The sequence below is a fragment of the Lepidochelys olivacea genome, assembly GCF_965140295.1.
Source record: "Lepidochelys olivacea isolate rLepOli2 genome assembly, chromosome: 6".
Taxonomy (NCBI): Eukaryota; Metazoa; Chordata; order Testudines; family Cheloniidae; genus Lepidochelys; species Lepidochelys olivacea.
This window is the reverse complement of record NC_140416.1, coordinates 100,152,184-100,177,049: the sequence shown is the minus strand read 5'-3', so window position 1 is coordinate 100,177,049 and position 24,866 is coordinate 100,152,184. Positions and strand designations below refer to the sequence as shown.

General features: G+C 42.6%; 1 protein-coding gene across 3 annotated transcripts in view; it reads right to left on the bottom strand.

Moving 5' to 3' along the window:
• UNC79 (unc-79 homolog, NALCN channel complex subunit) overlaps window positions 1-24,866 on the bottom strand; it is a 153,309-nt gene that overhangs the window by 93,053 nt on the left and 35,390 nt on the right. For all 3 annotated transcript variants that reach the window (XM_084631257.1, XM_084631258.1, XM_084631259.1), the window contains exons 11-20: window positions 22,949-22,977; window positions 21,515-21,744; window positions 20,980-21,151; window positions 15,042-15,272; window positions 13,391-13,581; window positions 12,279-12,402; window positions 8,607-8,747; window positions 4,241-4,462; window positions 1,359-1,586; window positions 365-506 (exon numbers count right to left, since the gene is read on the bottom strand). In XM_084631257.1, the coding sequence (XP_084487383.1) occupies window positions 365-506; window positions 1,359-1,586; window positions 4,241-4,462; window positions 8,607-8,747; window positions 12,279-12,402; window positions 13,391-13,581; window positions 15,042-15,272; window positions 20,980-21,151; window positions 21,515-21,744; window positions 22,949-22,977 (1,710 nt within the window). The remainder of the gene's footprint in view (window positions 1-364; window positions 507-1,358; window positions 1,587-4,240; window positions 4,463-8,606; window positions 8,748-12,278; window positions 12,403-13,390; window positions 13,582-15,041; window positions 15,273-20,979; window positions 21,152-21,514; window positions 21,745-22,948; window positions 22,978-24,866) is intronic.

Genomic DNA, 24,866 nt, shown 5'->3' with positions numbered 1-24,866 from the left:
AAAATAAACCAAGGGAAGGTGAGATTGCTGCAAAGGGCAAATGCATCCCAGCTGTATCTCTACTGCAGTCAGTAGAATTATATCAGGAATTAATTTGACCCATAAAATTTTTCTGTGTGATCAAAGGAATGGGTTTTTTAATGATTTTTTTCTTGGTCCAACAATTTTGCTATATAAGTGTATAAATGGAATGCAACTTTCCCATAGAATGAACAAATTTTAAAAGTATTAAATGCATGAAAAACTATCAATTTCGTGCTGTTGAACTTGCAAGGCTACTTCAAATATTTGTATCTTTTTTTTAAGGAATAAAGCCAAACCAATGCTTCATTTAACACCTAGTTCAAATGTCCTCCTAACTTACTAGCATTTTCTGTTGTCTCTGTATGATTTCCTGGGTTTTCTCCATGTTTTGTTGCAGATTTATTTTCCTCTTCCCCTTCAGTTCCTATAATAAACTCGGGTCTAGTATACAGAAGACTATCCTCCAGGTTGTCTGTGGGCTCCTATAAGGACACAATAATGATTATACCTAGCTCTTATTTAGTACTTCTCATCAGTAGACCTCAAAGCAGTTTACAAAGAAGGTCAGTATCATCGTCCTCATTTTACAGATGGGGAAACTGAAGAATTCAATTCATTTCTTGATGTACAGACTTCCATACACAAGGCCAAAACCTGATCTTTAAGTTAAATCCTGCATGCATAAACGGGGCCCAAACTGAGCATGAATGGACTGTACATTCGAGTGTGGTACTGTCAGCAGTCTCAAATCTAGCCATTCAAGTAACTCTCATAAAAAGTAACAAAGGATCGTTAATGATCACAAGTGGCCAGGAACTTTGGTTAAGATGTTCAAAAGGGACTAGTGATGTGGGGTGCCCAACTTGAACCAGCTTCGAGGGACCTGACTTTCTAAAAATCAGGCCCCTTTAAGGGACCTCAAATCAGACACTTGAAAACTGAATCACCCAAAATCACTAGTCACTTGAAAATCTTGGCCCTTGGTTTTAACTAGTTATATAAACAACTTTGAAGACGAAAAGCACTAAGCAGCATCCTTTTTATCTGAAAGACATCACCTCCAACAACAGAGCCCTGCCAGCACTGGTTCAATGCTGATATAGAAAGAAGAGTGCCAACTATTGTATCAATATCATTGCTACCGAGTGCGCCTTGAAGATTTCCCATCCAAGCTTATGAGATCTGAGAAGTCAATGGGAATTTTGCTCTGGAATTCCTCTATGTATAAGATCAGTGCAGTTCATTTCCTTATGACAGGCTAATTAAAACAGGAGTTTGGGAGAACTCTCATAATTTGTCATTTAATTACATAAGCTATTTGTTTCACTACTTACCACCAGTCTGATTTCTTCTTTTGGAGCTAGTCGTTCCAGCAGCTCACAAGCCAGCTGGTAACAGAGAATGCTAGACTGGCACAGGTTACATTCTACTACTTTTTCGTCCTTCTGACAGGTGTGAGAGCCACCCCAAGGGGCCTGAAATACATTGTTTATGATGGAAATTATGTCCTTCGAGAGACTGTTCTCTAAACCCAGGGTGATGCCATCATCTTGGAGTTCCATCTGAAAGTCAGTGACAGAACAGTAAGAAATTAACTATTTGATTAATGATCAGTGCTCTTCCTATTCTGCTTATTCTCACATTACTGCCAGTATTAAATTAACAAGACAGAGTATGACATGTAGTGTGGCTCACAGTTTCAAAAGCAGCCACTGATTTTGGGTGCCCAACTATAGACACCTAGGGTGGGATTTTCATAGCCACATAGGAGATTTGCATGTCCGATTCCCATTAACTTTAATAGGAGATGGGTATCTAAATCACTTAGACCACTTTGTAAAACTCAGCCCTAGCGCCATCCTTGGGTCCAGCAGAGATGTGTTTAGTGCAGGATTTGAGGGGAGAGACAAAGATGGCTTTACACTAACTTTGTGCTTTCCCCTGATCCCTGACTCTGTGGGTTCCAATTCAGCTCTCAGCACAAGTCAGACCAACCACCTGGGCTCCTTTCATTTATCCCAGTTGGTAACAGTCCCAAGGGGCCATTACACCAGCTGAGGATCGTCAGAGCACAGCAGCGCTCTGGCCACATCCTCTTTCCTTCCTACACTCTTGCCATGCCCCTAAATCAGTGGCTGTGACAGCAGGTTGTGTAGAGCTACCTATGACAACTCTATGCCACCCTGGGACTCCTCCAACCAGGAGCATCCTAATTTGTCCACTCAAGGGAACTTTATGTCCTCTCTGAATCACTAGAGTAGCACAAAGGGACTTCAGCAGAGGCTGGGATCTGAAATCTGAGCCTGATTTTTAGAGCTGCTAATCACCTACAAATCAGCTGTTGGTGGAGGGGGAGGGGACCAAAAATGGAGGCACTGCAAATCAAAGGCCATTTCTGAATATTAGGACCTATATCAAGAGAGCATTATACTGGGATATGCCATTTGAAGTGAGCTGTAGCTCATGAAAGCTTATGCTCAGATAAATTTGTTAGTCTCTAACGTGCCACAAGTACTCCTTTTCTTCATCCTGATTAAGTAGCTGTTCTGAAACTGAAAGGAAGCAATTTAAAAAAAAGTTGGGAAAGACTTAAATGAAATAAAACACTACATGAAATAAAAAAGACAAGAATGAGAAAGACATTGACTGCACTTCATCTTTACGGCTGCTCCTAATCTTATTTGGTAAATTCTATATTAAAAGGTCAGAGATCAGAATGTCACACCAATTTAACACTTGGTTAAGTGCCACTGAATCCCTTAACATTGGATGAAGGCATCCCCATTAAGGAGGTGTCTTCACTAGGAAAAGAGATGCATTTCTAACCAACATGAGGTAAAACCCTAGCTGAACACAAGGCAGTTGGTTAGCAGTGAGGCTCCCCCAGTCTTTAACTCGACTTGCTAACTCACGTGAAAACCACAGACTGCCTTCACTAGGATTCTACCTCATGTTAGATAACTCAAGTTAAACACACACCTTTTTCCTAGGCTATGTCTACGCTAGCACTTTTGTCAGTATAACTGACGTTGCTCAGGGATATGAAAAATCACCCCGAGTTACACAGACAGAAGCACCAGTGTGTATAGTGCTATGTTAACAGGAGACACTCTCCTGCTGACTTAGCCACCGCTGCTCGTTAGGGGTGGTTTAATTATGTCAATGGGCGAGATCTCTCCTGCTGGCATAGAGCAGCTGCATTGGTAGACATGGCCCTAGTGAAGATAGACCTTAGGGGTTCTTAACAGATAAGTTTGCAATTAGTGCAGCACTTAAAAGAAATTCGCTAAACTAGTGCAAATCCATGTGCACACACTTATTTTAATTGAAAAGTGGTTTATTTTGGTTTTGTTTATTTCTGTTCTTAAGGACTTGTCTACCTACAGAAGTGTCTACACTTAAAAGCACTGTCGATGTCCTGCTATAGCACTTCAGTGTAGACACTCACTACAGCAATGGGATGGGTTCTCCTGTTGCTATAGTCAATCCTACTCCGCAAGAGGCAGAAGCTAGGTCAAAGGAAGATTTCTACATCAGTCTAGCACTGTCTATGCTGGGGGTTAGGTCAACATAACTACGTCACTCAGTGATGTGTTTTTTTCACACCCCTGTGCGACTTAGCTGGGTCAACCTAACTTTTTAGCGTAGACCTGGCCTTAAATCAGTTTATAAAGTGACTTAGTTAAACCAATACAAACCTCTATGTGAACATGTTTATTCTGGTTTAAGTGTGGCTTATTTTGATTCAGCCTAATCAATTCAACAACTTGTCCACAAGGAGTTTCCATCAATTTAACTAAAGTGATTTAAAATTATAATCTTAAATTAAACCTGTGCAACTTTCTTGTACAGACAAGTGCTGACACTGACTTAAAGTAAACTAAAATAAGTCTGGTTTAAACCAAAACAAGTGTCCACAGTGCCTTTTGTACCAGTTTAACCAAATTAGTTTAAAATCACACTTGCAGTTAAATCTATGAAACTCTGCATGTTGACAGCTGTAAATTGATTTCTACAAAGTCCCAATAAAGTGACCAGTCTGATTACACTGTTTAGATCCACATATTTTTCATGTCTTTTGACTTTTGTGTTCATCTAAACATGGGAATAGTTAATTTCCTTTCAGGTCACTCAGAAAAAACATAGGTGGGTTTCAAGTATTGAGAACTGTATTTTTGCATCAGTTTAACAATCGAAATTCTTTATCTGCTGGCACCTGCTTCAGGATGAGATCAAACATCAGTATGAAGCAGTTCAGATTCATTTCATCTTCATCACAGTCAAAGTCGATAGTCCTCCCTCCAGGGTGTCCAAAGTTCTTGAAAGGGCTACGGAAAGGACTGAGCATGGGGCTGCGAAATGGGCTCTGGAAAGGACTTGGGAAAGGACTCAGCATATTGTGCTGAACCCTGCGCCCAGGATCAGAGACAACACTCACCTGAAGAAACAAAAAGTGGATACACGCAAGTCAACTTTAAACACTTGGGCATTGGCTAGTATGATACTAAAGGAAAGGAGGGAAAGTGGTTTACTGTTCCCTGTTAGGGCTGTTTCTTGTACATTTTCAACTGGTTCTTAATGCCACTAAACGTTAAAATATATTATAAATTCACAAAAAGAAAAGGAGGACTTGTGGCACCTTAGAGACTAACCAATTTATTAGAGCATAAGCTTTCGTGAGCTACAGCTCACTTCCTCAGATGCATATCGTGGAAACTGCAGCAGGCTTTATATATACACAGAGAATATGAAACAATACCTATTCCCACCCCACTGTCCTGCTGGTAATAGCTTATCTAAAGTGATTTCCAGCACAAATCCAGGTTTTCTCACCCTCCACGTGGAGGGTGAGAAAACCTGGATTTGTGCTGGAAATCACTTTAGATAAGCTATTACCAGCAGGACAGTGGGGTGGGAATAGGTATTGTTTCATATTCTCTGTGTATATATAAAGCCTGCTGCAGTTTCCACGATATGCATCTGAGGAAGTGAGCTGTAGCTCACGAAAGCTTATGCTCTAATAAATTGGTTAGTCTCTAAGGTGCCACAAGTCCTCCTTTTCTTTTTGCGAATACAGACTAACACGGCTGTTACTCTGAAACCTGTCATTATAAATTCAATGGGCCAAATTCTGCACTGATGTACATGTTGGTGTACGCAAGACAGTTGAGGTCAAATTAATGCTTGGTGTAATTCTGCTGATCTCAGTAAAGTTACATCAGAGGTGAATTTGGCCTCCTAGTGTAAACTGGCCAGAAAATGACTACAGAAGATAAAGGAGACAAGTTACACTGATCTGACATTCTATGATAAGCAAAAGGAATCTAACCCCACAAATGCTCTGAATGCAGGGTAGTGGCTGATGAAAAAAAAGAGGGTATATTAAGAAAATAGTTTTCAGAGTAGCAGCCATGTTAGTCTGTATCCGCAAAAAGAACAGGAGTATTGGGGCACCTTAGAGAGGAACAAATTTATTAGAGCATAAGCTATCTGTGTGTGTGTGTATATATATATATATATATATATATATATATATATATATATATATATACACACACATACACACACACATACACACACACAAGTTGGAAGTTACCATACAAACTGTGAGAGGCTAATTAGTTAAGATGAGCTATTATCAACAGAAAAAAAAAACTTTTGTAGTGATAATCAGGATGGCCCATTTAGACAGTTGACAAGAAGGTGTGAGGATACTTAACTTAAGGAAATAGATTCAATATGTGTGATGACCCAGCCACTCCCAGTCTCTATTCAAACCCAAGTTAATGGTATCTAGTTTACATATTAATTCAAGCTCAGCAGTTTCTCTTTGGAGTCTGTTTTTGAAGCTTTTCTGTTGCAAAATTGCCACCTTTAAATCTTTTACTGAGTGGCCACAGAGGTTGATGAGTTCTCCTACCAGTTTCTGCATGTTATGATTCCTGGTGTCAGATTTGTGTCCATTCACAACAAGTAGGAGAACACTTCAAGTGAGCTGTAGCTCACGAAAGCTTATGCTCTAATAAATTGGTTAGTCTCTAAGGTGCCACAAGTACTCCTTTTCTTTTTACTTCAACCTCTGTGGCCACTGAGTAAAAGATTTAAGGGTGGCAATTTTGCAACAGAAAAGCTTCAAAAACAGACTCCAACGAGAAACTGCTGAGCTTGAATCAATATGCAAACTAGACACCATTAACTTGGGTTTGAATAGAGACTGGGAGTGGCTGGGACATCACACATATTGAATCTATTTCCTTAAGTTAAGTATCCTCACACCTTCTTGTTGTCAACTGTCTAAATGGGCCATCTTGATTATCACTATAAAAGTTGTTTTTTTCTGCTGATAATAGCTCATCTTAACTAATTAGCTTCTCACAGTTTGTATGGTAACTTCCAACTTATCTGTATGTATATGTATATTACTCTATGTTCCATTCTATGCATCCGATGAAGTGAGCTGTAGCTCACGAAAGCTTATGCTCTAATAAATTTGTTAGTCTCTAAAGTGCCACAGGTACTCCTGTTCTTTTTTTTAAGAAAATAGTGTCAACTAAGGTGATGCCTAGATGTGTCACATAGCTGAAAAGCAACTAACAAGAGAATATAAAATAAAGCAACATAGATACAGAAAATTTACATCCACACCATGATATGCACCCCACATCACTCCCAGTAACACACACAAACTCCCATAGTGGTGCAAGGAAGTACACTGTCAGACCACACATTTGTCTACTTTTAGGCCAACTATTGTCTGAAATACAGTATAGTCAACCTATGTGTTTCTTCTGTACGGTGTTCTATAGTGGTCCTGGCTGTGTTATCCTCTATGAGTTTGCTGTCTGCAATGCCAATGCTACAACAGATGAGGATCCCTCTACAACCCAGGGATTCTTCAGTTGCCCATTTGCGGCAGCTTTTAGCCCCTTTGCACCATTAGTGGAGCTGAGGATCTGACCTTCTGAGTTTAAGCTACCTGACTGTCACATGAGCTGTGTGTGGTGTCATTTAGCAGTATTTCTGTTTGCCTCTGAGTCAGACTCCTAGCATAATAATAACATTGTTCTCTCCTGAATATTCACTATGCCTGTGGGCGCCAACCTATCTTCTTTTGCTCCACAGAATCCAAAATTTGGAATTTTAAAGCCTGAACACATTTTAACAAGTGGCTTTAGTTTACATCCATTTTTGCACCTCTACTGCAGAATTTGGCCCAATATAGGTGTGCTAAAACATGAAAGAAACATTCCACACCTCACCTGCAGTGCCAGCAAACAAATATTCACTGCTTTCATAAACATTGCATGCCAAGTAACTGCAGAATCTTCCGTTGTTTTTCTGTAACTCAACTAAAAGTAACTAAATGCAGCAAAAATGTAAAGATTGAAATGTGATGTTAAAATATGAAAATCAGAGGATAAACTCTACAGTTCTGAGTCACAAGGAGCAGAATTCATAAGGCTGATGAAAGCAAAAGGACATGCTTCCACTGATCGTTATTTATGAAACATGCTTGTGTTTCTGTTACACAAGAAACAGTACAGTGTTTTAGAAATGAAGTACTAACAGATTTTCAGAATTTATACACAGGTTTCAGTAAATATGTTTGTTTTATTTTTCATATTTTCTCTGTTTAAGACTAGTGAATTAATTTTGGAAGCCAGAGTCAGATAGAGGAATCCATTGCAAATGGAGGAGCTGTTAGAGAAGCATTCAGTCAAATGTCTGATCTATTGCTGCTGGTCGCATGAGTTAAATATTGGCGAGTTTGGGTTTGTGCTGCTGCGAACTGGTTCATTTGATTTGTACAGCAGACAGCCTAGAGATTCAGAGTCTACGTTGTCTGCTGACATATTACCAGCAGACAACACTTTAAGGACTAGAGGAGAGAAATTGAGACAGGATTGGATTTAATTTAACTGCAATGACTGAATATGCATCTGCCACCAAAAAGGCCCCCTCAAAAAGCCTCTAAGCAGGTTTGCCTATTGGACAAAGTGTTAGCTCTTAGCAATAATTCAAAGGAAGCTGCTTCTCTCTTCTTCCATCAGAGGTAAATATTGGAGAGTGTAGAGGCAGGTTAGGTGAAATACAAGGAAAAATGGAGGGACAAGGAAACGAATTCTGCTCTGTCACCACCACCAATAAGTGCCTAGGCCCTACTAAACACGTGCGACATGAATATGAAAGCTCACCCTAGATGACCAGATGTCCATTAAAAATTGCTGGTTGATAGTAGTGGACAGAAGATACAGAGAATGAAAATTGTTGGAAAAGTTAACACAAAATAAATACTAGTGCTTAGCTATTATATAAATGCCATACACCAAGTGAAACAGTTCATTCAGAAAGAGATTTCACAATTACACTCTACCAAATTATTAATTTATAAATTAAAACTGATCAAATGGGAGGCTGGCATTAACTTAAGCTGTGTTGATTTTTATCACTCTCCAAATCTGTACTTTGTTTCCTATCAAGTGCTAGAGTAATTGGCAGCAAGTTTTTAAATCTTCATATGCAAATTAAAAGGGAAACTGTTTTAAGGAGAAAAAGAAAAAAAACAAGATGAAAGATAATACCCTTCGAGTGCCAAGATTCCCTGCCAGTTCACTGACTCTTGATTTTCTTTGATTTGCTAACTCTTTGACAGAATTAACTCCATCGGAAAACATACTGATCAGTAGCTGAAGAGGAACCACAATGTCTAACTCAGATAACACCTAAAGAAAGATAAAAATAAAAAAGCATGAGTTTTCAGCTCGGACCAAAAATACTAACTACCTTTATAAATACTTTAACCGTGCCCCTACTTCAACAAGGTCCATAAAAATGTGTCCAATCAAACTACTCATGTGATTGAAGTGAAAGTCAATGGGACTATTTGTGCTTAAAGTTAGGCACGTGCTTAAAGTTAGGCACATGCCTAAGTACCTGGCTGAATCAGAGCCAAGCAGACCTGTCTGAGTACTACAAAGAGCTCTTTCCAATATGCTTGCAACTGAAACCTGACAACTCTCTTTGCTGATATTTAAGGCCCCATTTACTCACAAACATTCTCATGTGAGGTGTTTTCACAAGATGTTTTCGTGAAGCAAAAATGACACAACTACTAGCATGAATAATTATTCTCTAGGTGTATCCACTAGTACTATTTATTATTTGTATTGTAGTAGTCCCCCAAGGCTCCAATCAGCATAATTCCTGTGGCCATTCTGAAAAGCTCTTTTCATTATTCCTCAGTAGATTCATCAAACAATTTCAAATATTGGTGAACAGACCGGGGCCTCTTCCAGTTCTCAAGGGACCCATCACATGCAGCAAATCACCAAGAGGGAATTCTCACAGTGACCCCTTCATGAACAAACCAAAGACGAAACTGTGCTCGCTCAAACTAGTCATCGAACAGCTGTTAATAAGCAAATCTGCAAAAGTCACAATCTGTTGGTGGAAAATTTGCCAACAGAAAAAACTATTACAGCCATCAACTAAATTGTTCTCTGCAAATAGGTCACCTAGCATTGACTGCAAGTAACTCTCATCGGTGCAGGAGCAATAACAATGGACATAAGTGTTATTCACAAAAGGTCAACTATTGTAAAATGCACATGGCCTTAAGGGGAGCTGCACTCTGCAGGATGAATCTCTGAGGGACAATCGTCCAAGTAGCTGCTCAGTACCGAGGGGAAGCACATATGGTTGTGTATATCCCAATGTGTCGAAAGAATAGTAAGTATGGCAGGCGACCAGCTTGGCTTAACAGTGAAATCCTTGCGGATCTTAAACATAAAAAAGAAGCTTACAAGAAGTGGAAGGTTGGACATATGACCAGGGAAGAGTATAAAAATATTGCTCAGGCATGTAGGAATGAAATCAGGAGGGCCAAATCGCACCTGGAGCTGCAGCTAGCGAGAGATGTTAAGAGTAACAAGAAGAGTTTCTTCAGGTATGTTGGCAACAAGAAGAAAGCCAAGGAAAGTGTGGGCCCCTTCATGAATGAAGGAGGCAACCTAGTGACAGAGGATGTGGAAAAAGCTAATGTACTCAATGCTTTTTTTGCCTCTGTCTTCACTAACAAGGTCAGCTCCCAGACTGCTGCGCTGGGCATCACAACATGGGGAAGAGATGGCCAGCCCTCTGTGGAGAAAGAGGTAGTTAGGGACTATTTAGAAAAGCTGGACGTGCACAAGTCCATGGGGCCGGACGAGTTGCATCCGAGAGTGCTAAAGGAATTGGCGGCTGTGATTGCAGAGCCATTGGCCATTATCTTTGAAAACTCGTGGCGAACGGGGGAAGTCCCAGATGACTGGAAAAAGGCTAATGTAGTGTCCATCTTTAAAAAAGGGAAGAAGGAGGATCATGGGAACTACAGGCCAGTCAGCCTCACCTCAGTCCCCAGAAAAATCATGGAGCACGTCCTCAAAGAATCAATCCTGAAGCACTTACATGAGAGGAAAGTGATCAGGAACAGTCAGCATGGATTCACCAAGGGAAGGTCATGCCTGACGAATCTAATCGCCTTCTATGATGAGATTACTGGTTCTGTGGATGAAGGGAAAGCAGTGGATGTATTGTTTCTTGACTTTAGCAAAGCTTTTGACACAGTCTCCCACAGTATTCTTGTCAGCAAGTTAAAGAAGTATGGGCTGGATGAATGCACTATAAGGTGGGTAGAAAGTTGGCTAGATTGTCGGGCTCAATGGGTAGTGATCAATGGCTCCATGTCTAGTTGGCAGCCGGTGTCAAGTGGAGTGCCCCAGGGGTCGGTCCTGGGGCCGGTTTAGTTCAATATCTTCATAAATGATCTGGAGGATGGTGCAGATTGCACTCTCAGCAAATTTGCGGATGATACTAAATTGGGAGGAGTGGTAGATACGCTGGAGGGCAGGGATAGGATACAGAGGGACCTAGACAAATTGGAGGATTGGGCCAAAAGGAATCTGATGAGGTTCAATAAGGATAAGTGCAGGGTCCTGCACTTAGGACGGAAGAACCCAATGCACAGCTACAGACTAGGGACCGAATGGCTAGGCAGCAGTTCTGCGGAAAAGGACCTAGGGGTGACAGTGGACGAGAAGCAGGATATGAGTCAGCAGTGTGCCCTTGTTGCCAAGAAGGCCAATGGCATTTTGGGATGTATAAGTAGGGGCATAGCGAGCAGATCGAGGGACGTGATCGTCCCCCTCTATTCGACATTGGTGAGGCCTCATCTGGAGTACTGTGTCCAGCTTTGGGCCCCACACTACAAGAAGGATGGGGATAAATTGGAGAGAGTCCAGCGAAGGGCAACAAAAATGATTAGGGGTCTGGAACACATGACTTATGAGGAGAGGCTGAGGGAACTGGGATTGTTTAGTCTGCAGAAGAGAAGAATGAGGGGGGATTTGATAGCTGCTTTCAACTATCTGAGAGGTAGTTCCAGAGAGGATGGTTCTAGACTATTCTCAGTGGTGGAAGAGGACAGGACAAGGAGTAATGGTCTCAAGTTGCAGTGGGGGAGGTTTAGGTTGGATATTAGGAAAAACTTTTTCACTAGGAGGGTGGTGAAACACTGGAATGCGTTACCTAGGGAGGTGGTAGAATCTCCTTCCTTAGAAGTTTTTAAGGTCAGGCTTGACAAAGCCCTGGCTGGGATGATTTAATTGGGGATTGGTCCTGCTTTTGAGCAGGGGGTTGGACTAGATGACCTCCTGAGGTCCCTTCCAACCCTGATATTCTATGATTCTATGATTTTTCACTCCAGCCGGCCAGGTTTATGGGTTGGTACACAGGAGCAGTGGAGTCAAGGCAACAAGTGGTTTTGATAGACTCCAAAGGGAATCCAGTCTGGCTCTTCACAAAAAAGGACCCTTAAAAATTGCTTAAGTGTTCCTGAAGTCATTCGGCAGTCTACGAAGCAAATTAGGTGCAGACCTTAGAGTACAGCTGGGGAAGAGGCAGAGGTGCTGGGCCTACCCTCAAGACACAACCTACAGCCAAAGGAAAAACGGGCTTCTAGCCTTCCACCAAAAGCTGAGACCTATCACCTGAGATGGGAGAGTGACATCTAGCCTCCCTTGTAGGCAGTGAGCTACCTATCTGCTTGCACTGGGGGTAAGCGAAAAAGAAAAAGACTTCCTGACTCTTAAAAAAGGTTTGATTCAGAGATGTGTGAAAGTTCAAGATAGCTCTTTTATGTCTGAACCATTTCACCCATTTCTAATTACAACCCCAGTAAGCTGCTTCAGCATGACCTATCCATAAAAGTCACTTACATGCAGCCAGAGCAAAGCTTGCTCCTGCACAGAGGAAGGATAGCCCGTGAATCGACAACTAATGAAGCCAAACATCTCCTCCATGGAAAAAGGGAGTGGGCAAAGCTCAATATCAAACATTTTGCTGCAAAGAAGAAGAACAAAGATATATGATCATTGGTTTGCTGTTATGTGCAGTACATAGACTGTACATGGACAATTAATAGAATACCAATCACAATTAAATAATACGAACACCTCAGTAGCGTATCACTTGCATGCTCATTTTGCATCACACAAGGAGTACGTCACCTGCAATTGTCATTCTGACTCCTGGGAGTTATTCCTGAGTTTGGTGGGTCTGTCATACATCATAACAATTCAAATTAAATTTCAAAGAGTGTTCAGTTAGGTGATGCAGATGGATTGGAGAGATTAGTGAACAGAAATATTTTCATCTGTTTGTGATGACTTTCTCTATCTCCAACACATAGAAATAGTTCTCTCCTTACCTTTCCCCCACCAAAATGCATTTCATACTGGAGACAGGCCTCAGCCACTAAGGATCGACTGTAAGTTTAAGAGGCACTGTGTAGCTGCACTGTCCCAGAATGCATGAAACAGGGCACTGGGACTCTGAGAGCACACACCCTGGCTTCTCCTTTACTCCAGAGGGGAAGTAATTTGCTCGACCAGTAGCAGACTACTCCACTTCTGTGCTAGCTCAGCTGTGCTGGGTAGCACAAGCCAGGGCTCTGCCCATTCCCCACCCCTGCATACCCACTCCAGACCCACCTGTAAGGGAGAAGTAGCACTTCCCTGGAGGCTGCTCTCTCTACTGTGCCGGAACCAACTGGACGTGTTGTCTGCTCAGGGCAAAGGTCAATCTAGCCCTACTTTTGGATCATGATACAGATCCAATGATACTGTGGAACTTTGGATCAAATGTTCCAGTTAAGGTCCAACTTTAATTTATTAATGACTCAGCTGCATCTAGTCACTGTCTCTTCTGTTGCATATAAACAAAGCAGTTCTAAAAGCCATTTTTATTCAATGTCACCAATTTCTTGTGCTAAAACCCTTGTTGATTAATATACTCACCACTGTTACAGCTCAAGTACCTGTTTACCTACCTTAGTACTTCCCTGAACTCTTTCAGTTGATTATCAGGCACTTCTGTTCTAATGGCTTCTAGCCATTCTGGCATAATACATTCCCACACAGGCTGGTTTATTACATTGTATGGAATCAGGCAGAGGATGCGATTCAGACCTTCCTTTAATTGTGTCACAGTGCTACAGGATTTGTCCCAGTATCCACCAACCTGAGGGCATTTCCAGGAATAGTATTTATTAGCTATTATAATTCTTGCATTTGTTATTCATGTAGCATCATATATTTGCATGGCACCTTACAGACATTAAATCATGATGATTGATCAATAGTAAAGTTCTGTGGATATTTCAGATTCAGCCATGGGAACTGCTTTTTTTTTTTTTTCCCCCATATGATCCAGGGGAAACTGAAGTGCAGCTGAAGATTTAAATGCAGTTCTCCCTGTCTGGCCCAATGACTACTTAAGTATTTATCCACAGTACAGAAAGACGTTGTAGTCCAGTGATTAGGGAGTAAGCTGGAAGGTAGAAGACACCAGGTCCAGTCCACTTTCATTATTTATCCAAACTTCAACAGGAGAGAGTGAGGGAGCCCCACATCAGAATATCCCATAGCTCAGTTGATAGAGCCTTCTTCTGGGTGGTGGGAGACTCCACTTCAAATCCCTTCTCCCCCACTGGCAGAGATGGGGAATTGAACTTGGGTCTCCCACATCACAAGTGAGTGCACTAACCACTGGGCTAAAAGTTACAGGGCGGGTAGTGGTACCACCAACAATAATGGTATAGGTGCCTAATTTCAGGAGTGCTCACAGCTGAGAATTGCCAGCAGAGATAGGTGCCTATTTCTGGCAGTAGGATAGGGCTTATCACACGCCTGTCTTGTTGGCACCTCCCACTGGCTAGCTGGCTTCCTGCCTAGCATGCTGGGGGCTTTTGTTTTATTTAATTCTAAGGTGCCTGCCTCTGCACATTCATTGTATAGGAGTTTAGGTGCCTAATTCAGGCATTGTGTATCGCAGTGATTTTCTAGGTGCTTAAAAGTTAGGCATTCTGACACTCAACATAACCACGCCTAACTTCTTTTCTGAATCCAGCTCTCCGGAGATAAGGAAGAGGCCCAGGGAAAGGCAGCAAGGTGCAGGAGGGAACCACACCTTGACTGGCGTTTAGAGGTCCCTGAGCTGGAACCTGCAGTAGAGGGTGGGCTCAGTTTCCCCATTAGCTACTGAGGGAGTGGCACCTGGGGCAGTGAATGGGAGGACTGCCTAAAATTGCTGGTGAGCAGGGACTTTGGTACACAACCCCGGAAGGGAGGAACGTTGAATGACCTGGCTGGAGCGCCATCATGAAGAGACAGCAGCAGCTCCTGGAGTGAGAGAAGGGTTGCAGACCAAGAGCAAGAGACAGAGATGGAATGCAACCACAAGAAGGGCCCTTGGCTATGTTAAGCTAATCCCCAGATGGCCAGGAGGAGGCACCATCCTGCAGTGAGTAGAGCACCCTGTCTCAGAGAGTTAGGTGCCTAACTACCCTTATGGGTCTGGGCCTGTGTGCCTTGATCTGAGGGCAGAATTTGTTCCTTAAAGTTTCTGAATATACCACAGTAAGACTTCAAACGTTATGGCTTTCATAGAATCTTTGGACAAAATACAGAAAATGTTCTTACCCTGGCAAACTCCATTGGCTTAGGAAGTAGGCACATAACCATGACATCAAATCGAACGTCACAAACGGTCTTCAGCCACTTGGTGACAAACTGAGGTTTGAGTTTTTCCACCAGGCTACCAACTTCATCATCCATCATATAAGCTGTGGAATGAAACCACTGGAAGACCATACTAACCAGGCGAGCTAAGCTCTCTGTGGGAGTATTCTCACTGGGAGTACAAAGGCTCACCTGGAAGACAGCAAAAACAAACCTAATTTTCCATTTATCCCAAGATACTGTGGTAACTGCTGGTGGGGAGGGGACGGTACCATTTTCTATAAGTTTCTTCATCTTCTCTGAGATTCCACTCTGCATCTTGATAATGGGGTAATGGAGCTACTTGCTTCTCAGTATTTGTACGACTGCAGCTCAGATGTGTATTAACTGAAAAGCATTATCATCTGACAGTCTCTTTGAAATGAATTGCTGATCTCTGTCCAGTTCCTAATGGAAAAGTGTTCACTTGATGCTAACTGGCACCATTGCTGTCAGTCTCTGCAGAGACCTAGGTTTGCATAGGCGTTCAGTAAAATCATTGATTTTTCACTCTACCATCAAGAGATGTTCCCTCAAGGTCAGGGATGAGGCACATTGACAGAACAGAGCAGGGAAGTTTGTACTGCTGTTGCCTATATGCTACACCTCCTGTGAATATAAAGCGGCCTTCAGCTTTCAGAGAAAACTGTTTTAACCACCATAGATGGACACAACTCGATACAAAACAAGATTGGAATCTCTGCCCCAAAGTGCTTACACTCGAAGTTTAGACAAGGAGATATTAGGAGGGTGAAGACAGTAAGGTCACATCATCATTTGAGTCAGTAGTGCAAACACCTTTAGAGTTAGGGGGCCTAACTCTCAGACCTGCCAACATTTGTAAACAGAAAGCCGAAGGGTCTCATTTACATATATTTGCATAAATGTCTCTGCCCTCCTACACCATACCTTAATACCACACCCCAGGGCCCCAGCTCCCCCTCCCCTTTCCTCAGCCTTCTGGAAGAGGCCTTGTAAATGGGTGCTGGCGCTTTAAGGCCCGAGGAGGTAGTCACCCCATTCCATGTGTCCTGGGAAGCAAATGAAGCAGTTACTGGGGGAGAAGAAGATGGTCCCAGGGAGTAGTTAGTGTTGGAGACAGAAATAGTACAAGACCATCCCAGACCAGTGCTCCTTTTAAGGGCCTGAGACTAGGAGCCTTGTAGAATAGCTGGGGCAAGACTCCTTGTAGCCCCAGCCAGCACAGAAGGGTTTGGGGTTCTTAGACCCACATGGGGGAGGCCCAGAGTGTAATTAGTTGACTGAGAGGCTCCAAGCCCAGTCAAAGGGACAGGCTGATGCCACACAGCTGCTGAGGGGGAAGAGCTCAACTGGGACACAGCTCAAGGAAGGAAGGCAGTGAGATCCCTGAACCAGAGGAGAGAGTTTACAGGCCAGGGAAGCCAGGACTGGCAACACAGTCCCAAAGAGGACTGTGCCACCCTAAACCTGAGGGGTGAGCAGAAAGGGGTCATTTAGGGATCTGGATGCTACTTAATAAGTTAGACTCCAGAAGAGGGGGAATATGGTTTCAAAGACCTTGTTGTGACTGGATTATTCTGGGAACTCAGTGGGAAACTGAGGCAGGGTACCTGCAGGGCCACCCAGATCATGTGGAGGTGCCCTGGGACAGCACCTGTCTATAGGCCTCAGTAGGTGGCCCTCCTCTCCTGCTGTCCCCAATCTCTAGACTTTGGGGGGCTGCCAAGGGCAATCACTACATCCCCGCAATTCAGAGAGAGAGAGAGAGAGAGCGAGCGAGCGCACCCCAGGATCAATCATCGGGCTGGGAGATACTCTTTCTACCCTCACCCAGCAGGTCCCAGCCCTGCTTAAACTCTGGGCCCTGCCAGTTCCCACCCTGCAGGCTTGGGGCATATCTATTTCTTGGGCAGGGCTTCCCTACCTACCCTAGGGAGACACCTCTCACCATCAAACCCCTTTGGAGCTACTCCCAGACCAGCAGGACTCAGCTTGTGAGCATGGCAAGGCGGGTGAAGGACTCTGTGCCATCCCTGCCCTCCCCTCTGATCCCCATGTGCTCTCTCTGGATTGGCTGGTGAACAGTGACCCCCCTTGATGGCCCCCTGAAGACAAGAGATTGGAAAGGGCAGCTGGGCACCCTTTGAAGCCAGGAGGAGAGGGCAGCCCATCAGGGCCCCTCCCAGAAGACTCTGACGTAAGAGGGGAAGCTGGTACCCAGGGTTTGATATTAGGGACAGAGGGTCAGAGACATGGTGGGGATCAGGTGGGGGAATCACAGGGAGGTCAGTGGTACATGGTGGATTAGGGGTAAATGGGGAGGATGAAGGCAGCAGAGGAATATGGGGATGCTGGGAAGTGGTTAAAAATACTTGGGGGATAGGGCGTATAGGGAGCTGCAGAGCTGGCAGGGGGAAGCTGCATCCCAGCATGCTCAGAGATCAAAGGCCTGGGGGGTTCACCATAGCTCAGCCCTTTTGTTTACCCTGCTGGGAGGCCAGGGGCAACCTCCGCCTGCTACACAGGCTGATGGAATGAGCTGTCCATTTAGCCTATGCAGCAGCTCTGGGTTCTCCTTCCCCAAGAGGTGGGTAAATGGGAAAGGACAGCCAATCAGAAGGGATTTCCTGGTACCTATGAGTTTTCTTGTAGCTGAGTCTAAAAACCCAGAGAGTTAGTAGAAGTGGATTCTCCTTTCACACCCATTTTACAAGCAATGTATTCATTTGATTCAATGAAGTTACTCCTGTTTTTCACCAGAGTCAGTGGAAGATGAATCAGGCCCCACAGGGATTTTTAAATTTCTTTTGTTCTATATAAAGCATATATTTCAATACTGTAGTTTATCAATGCCCTTGAAGAACTGGACTCAGTGGTACAGAGGGTGGACGCATGGTGGCCCAAGTCTTGAATGGGGACTAGACATAACAGGGCTGCATGAAAAAAAGGCACAGAGGCAGGTGTGGCATGAGGAAAGAGGGTACTCAGACACACGGCTGGGACTAAAGGCAACAAAAGCAGAGCGTCCTTAGGCAACTTCTTACAGCCACATACAACAGGGCTGAGTGGAACCACCAACACACCACCTTGGTTCTCTCCTCCAGAAGGAACTCTGAGGCAAGAAGATTTACTCCACACTCTACAAATAGTTTGCAGATAAAATAGGTTAAACTACTGGTTAAAATGCCTAGAGCAGAAGTTCTCAAACTATGGACCACAGACAGCAGGCTGGTTACATGGTGCTGTCGCCTCATCCTTATTTCCACATTAAAAGACACTTAAATCACATTAAATATTTGCTTAATGTTACTTTTCCATACGGGCAATTGCTGTGGTTGTCAGTGATGTTATGCAGTCCAAATGGGAAGGGAGAAGGCCTACATGATTGCAAACAAGAAGGGAGTTGTCCACAACATAATTTCTGTTTTAAGATATGGTTCTGGCTATGGAAAATTTTGATCGCTCCTCAAGGAACAAGGAAAGAGCTTTTGGCTAAGTGTGTACTGGTGGTATAGGCCCAGATGGTAGAGATGTATGAAACTGAGGGTATGTCTACATTGCAACTGGTAGCATGTTTCCCAGCGTGGGTAGACCCACGGCTACTTGGCTATTTTTAGTGCACTAGCTGAAGCAGAGCTAGCATATGTCCATCTACCCACATGGGAAGCATACTCCCAGCTGCTGTGCAGACATACCCTAAGTGGTTACAGCAGCTAATACAAACCTTTCCATCAGCTTTAGTCAATGTGGATTTGTACCTCCCGAGTTTCATTCTGAATTGCAGGTTTTAATCAAACCAAAATTCAGAGTGAAACTCCATCAAAATCTGTTTCACCTTGTCATAAATATAAAGGGAAGGGTAAACCCCTTTGAAATCCCTCCTGGCCAGGGGAAAGCTCCTCTCACCTGTAAAGGGTTAAGAAGCTAAAGGTAACCTCGCTGGCACCTGACCAAAATGACCAATGAGGAGACAAGATACTTTCAAAAGCTGGGAGGAGGGAGAGAAACAAAGGGTCTGTGTCTGTCTGTATGCTGCTCTTGCCAGGGACAGAATGGGAATGGAGTCTTAGAACTTTTAGTAAGTAATCTAGCTAGGTATGTGTTAGATTATGATTTCTTTAAATGGCTGAGAAAAGAATTGTGCTGAATAGAATAACTATTTCTGTCTGTGTATCTTTTTTGTAACTTAAGGTTTTGCCTAGAGGGGTTCTCTATGTTTTTGAATCTAATTACCCTGTAAGATATCTACCATCCTGATTTTACAGGGGGGATTCTTTATTTCTATTTACTTCTATTTTTTATTAAAAGTCTTCTTGTAAAAAACTGAATGCTTTTTCATTGTTCTCAGATCCAAGGGTTTGGGTCTGTAGTCACCTAGGCAAATTGGTGAGGCTTTTTACCAAACCTTGTCCAGGAAGTGGGGTGCAGGGTTTTGGGAAGTATTTTGGGGGGAAAGACGCGTCCAAACAGCTCTTCCCCAGTAACCAGTATTAGTTTGATGGTGGTAGCGGCCAGTCCAAGGACAACGGGAGGGAATATTTTGTACCTTGGGGAAGTTTTGACCTAAGCTGGTAAAGATAAGCTTAGGAGGTTTTTTCATGCAGGTCCCCACATCTGTACCCTAGAGTTCAGAGTGGGGGAGGAACCTTGACACACCTGGTTTCAGACTTAAAAAAAAAAAATCTTTAAAGCACAAATGCCCCATTACTTTGATCCAGATACACTAGGCTTTGGGGAGTTCATCAGCACAGATTCAAGCAAACAGTGCATGAACCTTCGCAAACCTTGAATTAACATGGGCTGAATTTCAAATTTGTAATAAACAAAACTCTCTAGTGGATGAGTTTAATATGGACTGCGAGGGTGTGTTGCAAACATTCACAGAGTCTTATTTGGCAGAAGCAGGGCGGAGGCTGGAAAGCATCTTTTCAAGACTGAAATAGATTTAAAAGTGAGTGGGGATGGTGAAGAAGAAAGACAATTAATTTGGGAAATGTGTAGTGGCAAGACATCAAGCAATGGAGAAGTAATGAAAAACAAATTAAAATTAAATGGTATCTAAAATGATATGTATCTTGTGCTTCCGCACTCTGGTGTACGCAGAAGTGCTCCTGTTACGTTTGTCACTAAAACTACAACTGAATTTCTGGAAACTAAACTTAAGGAAAAACCTTCTTACACAGGGAGAAGAGAATGTGAACAGTGCTGGGAGTACTTCAATAATAACTTCTGTGTCTGAAACAGAAGAAAGGGGCAGACTGTTGAAAGCAGAAAGAGTGAAAACAGATTTCTTCTAGCAAGACAAACTCCTCTTGTTATCCAGTTATGCAAATCATGAGAAAAGAACTAACGAGCCTAAAGTATTTGCTTATTATAAAGATAACAAATCTGTGGTGCGGCATCCTTCGTAATGAAAGGAGCAATAATACCATAGTAACAAATTCACTGTCTGGGATGTGTCAGCAGAAACACAGAAGTTCTTGAAGACAGTGGAAAGCACCAAAGACTGAACTCTTATAAACTAGTTATGCACATTAGAAAAAAAATAATGAATACCTTTGCCTTTACCTAGAAATAGTGTAAAACATATCCTTGTAGAACAGTTACAAAGATACGGTATGTAACATCATACAGAGGTGCACTTGTAATCCAATGATTACAGCAAGTAACTCAGTCAGGGAATCTGGATTCTCCTCCCAGCTCTGCTATGTGACCTTAGAGCTTGTCTGTATTATAAAAATGGCACCAATTTAACTAGATCAATCCTTTCCTGTTAAATGACTGAATTAAGCTAAATGAATTTAAGAGTGAGGTCAATGATAGGACAGATGACCCTACACGAAAGAGGGGAGAGGGAGAAACAGCAAGCAACTCTTACCAAGAACCAGATTCCAAACTGGCTCAGGATGCGCTGGTCATGCTTGTCATCATCTTTGTTATCAAAATCAGTGTTGTCCAAGGAATGATGGGAAGAGGAGAGGCCCATCTGCCTCCTGCGGTTGAGTTCATACTCTCTCTGCTCAGCATGGAACTCTGCTTCTTTCAGCAAGCTGCAAAACAAGGGGAATGTGGCCCGTACTTCAGCCTTCCTACACTGGAAGAAGGTAGCTGGTCAGTGACTATTACAAGTTAAAGCACTAGATTTCATTCATCTCCCTGTGCACAGTGTCCTTGAAGGGTAAAAAATATAATGAAATAAGATAAAGTTCCAGCTTTCAAGGCCAAATTTTGCCACTCAAACACATGTGTACAAGTCCCTTGGCTGGATTCTCATCTTTGCTACACCAGGATGATTTCAGTGCAGTCACTCTAGTCTCTAGTTTACGCTGGTGAAACTAGGATCACAACCTGGCCCTGGGATTTGCAAGTACAAGTGTGAGGGTCAGGATCTGTGTGTTTGTTTGCCTCATTACCTGATCACAGCTTCCACAGTACAAACTAGTTCCTCCGCCCCACACTCCCGCGTATTGATTGGGGGAGGAGATGTCTGATAGAGGTGGGTCTCTGCTGCTGCCCCAACTTCACTGCTGTGATGGTTTGAATGGCATCTTTTGCAGTAGCGCACCGGCCTGTTTCCATGACGGCCACAGCAGCCTGCTGAGAAACAGGTGACGACAGCCCTTCTGACATGTGAGCTACAGTTCTGGAAACAAACAGATTTTATCATGCCACATGTGGCAGTAAGTGGAACTGAAAACGAGAATGAAAATCAACATAACAGAGCTAGCTAATATGTTGGCATTTTTTAAAATTCACTAGCGATGGGTCCAAAACATCCCCGGAGCCAAGCATTACTAAACTTCAAGCAAAGATACATGTAGACCTAGACTTGAATGTCATGGATAGTCTCCTTTCTCTGGAATGGGCCAAATCAACGCCTCAGCCAACAACCTCAACTTTCTGGCTTGGGCCAATCTCTAAAGGTAATAATAGCATCTCATTTTCAGTTCACCTGTACCCAATTTATTTCTAAGTCCACCCATCCGATTCAGAGCAGTGTGATTCTCAGAAGCAAACTAGAAATACAGCAAGGAAAAGGAGTTCACTTTGTTGAATATTTAATACTTGTGTCCTGCAAAATTCTCTCACTCCCTAATTATAACTCAGAATTTTTGAAAGTTACACATAACAGGGCCAGATCCTTAGCTGGTTTAATTCCATGTAGCTTCATTGATTTCAGTGGAGATATGCCAATTTACACCAACTCATTAGGGGTAACTTTCAAAATTTCTGAAATATAAACTGACTTCCACTGAGCTATGCCAATCTATACCAGCTGAGATTTTGGCTCGATGTATAAGCTTTCTCTAGCACGAGACCTTGAACATGTCTATCCATACTTATTAAGAAAATTTTGCTAGTATGTTTTGCAAGCAGATTGGTTTCTCAGTACTCTGTGTAGGGTCCGATACTGAAGACTGAGTTGGTCTTTACTTAAGCAAAAAATCCACTGACTATAATGGGAGTTGTGCCTAATAAGGACTAATTCAGTACTTCAGTATTGTGGCCCAGAATACATAAAATGCTTGGATTTTAAATTAGTAGTTCATACTCTCCTCTTTATAAGTAGTATTATACACAGACTGGTAAAATCAATTGCACAATAAGACTGCTTTGTTAAGCTATCATTTTAATGGAAACACCTCAAAATCAAAAGTCAAATGGCAGCAATTCTGAGCCAAAACAAATCTCACTGATAAATCACCTTCATTTCCCCTTAACAAATGTGGCAATGGATACATAATGAAAAAACTTCAGATGGCAAAAAATATACCACACAGTAATGGGATGAGGTTACGCACAAACACACCAAATCATGCCCCATCACAGAAACAACTTAGTCTTACCTTCTTCTGACATATAGCAGAAATTTCAGCTGTAAGGGGAAGGTATATAAAATATCAACACAGTACTAACACTTTTCTCCTTTACCACGGCAACCATGGGAGAAACAAGTTTGTAAAAAAAGAGCCTCCAGGGTTTGACTTGACTTTCTAAACATTATCCTTTTCCTCCAGCTATATGGTAGGTTTCCCTACTTGTATCTGAAACACATCAGATAATTGATGTCAACTGTACCCAGCCAATGTGTTGAATTCTAGTGAAAATTCCAGTGAAATTAATGGAAGCTTTGTCTGCCAAGGGACTGCAAAGTCAGGGCCTGTAATTTGAAGGAAAGTTCTTCATAATACTCCAACGAGAGACTGCTGAATTGGAATTAATTTGCAAACCGGACACCATTAAAGTAGGCTTGAAAAAAGATTGGGAGTGGATGTGTCACAAAGTAAAACTATTTCCCCGTGTTTTTTTCCCCCCTCTACTGTTCCTCACACGTTCTTGTCAACTGCTGGAAATGGCCCACCTTGATTATCACTACAAAAGCGTTTTGGTTTTTTTTAAATTTTTTCTCCTGCTGGTAATAGCTCACCTTACCTGATCACTCTCATTAGTGTGTTTGGTAACATCCATTGTTTCATGTTCTCTGTGTATATAAAATCCCCCTACTGTATTTTCCACTGCATGCATCCGATGAAGTGAGCTGTAGCTCAAGAAAGCTTACGCTCAAATAAATTTGTTAGTCTCTAAAAGTGCCGCAAGTACTCCTTTTCTTTTTATAATTACATTCACTTTCTATACTAGCAGAATTTAAATCGGTGCCTCTTTCTCTCAACCAGCAAATCATAACAAACACCTGGGTACAAGGGCTGATAAAATGCAGACCACTGAAATCTAAATGTGAGCCACAACGGCCTTTCTCTCCTGCATGGATGTGTCATCCCACACAGACTACATGTCACCGAATGCAATACTTCAGCCCCAATGCCAGGCTGCTTGGGTCAAGTTAGGTCGCTGCATGCTGTAAACTATAGGGTATGCAAGAGAGATGCAAGCTGGTAGGTCCTGAAGTAGGCAAAGCAAGGAATGCTCATGCATGCCAACTCTTGTGAACTGATGGCAAGAGTTGCAATTTCTGAGTAAAATTAAGCCTCACTCATGGTTTTGCAAGAGAACTCTCAAAGTCAGGGAGTTGATGAGTCATTACACTAACTAAAAAGAAAAGGAGTACTAGTGGCACCTTAGAGACTAACCAATTTATTTGAGCATAAGCTTTTGTGAGCTACAGCTCACTTCATCAGATGCATTCAGTGGAAAAAAACTAAAAACTATTTCCCCATGCTAATTTTCCCCCTACTGTTACTCATACCTTCTTGTCAATTGTTTGAAATGGGCCATCCTGATTATCACAACAGTTTTTTTTAATCCTGCTGATAATAGCCCACCTTAATCGATTAGTCTCGTTAAGAGTTGGTATGGCAACCCCCATTTTTTCATGTTCTCTGTATATATATCTTCCTACTGTATTTTCCACTGCATGCACCCGATGAAGTGGGTTTTAGCCCTCGAAAGCTTATGCTCAAATAAATGTGTTCGTCTCTAAGGTGCCACAAGTCCTCCTGTTCTTTCTGCTGATACAGACTAACATGGCTACCACTCTGAAACAGGATTTTTTTTTCCTCAGCCATGGCACAAATCATGTGTTTCCAGTTAAACAGGAGATACCCCATCCTAAACAAAGGAAGGTGTTTTCTCCATAGGGCAGTTTATTCCAAAGTACTTTGAAAGACAATGAGAATTCATTTAAATATCAGGTAAGCAGAGCTATCAAATTAACAAGAGACAGCTGGCTGGCTACACCCCAGCAGGGGAGAGAAAGTTCATCTGATAGAAGGGGAGGAGGGCCAAACCTCAAATAAGCATGAACTG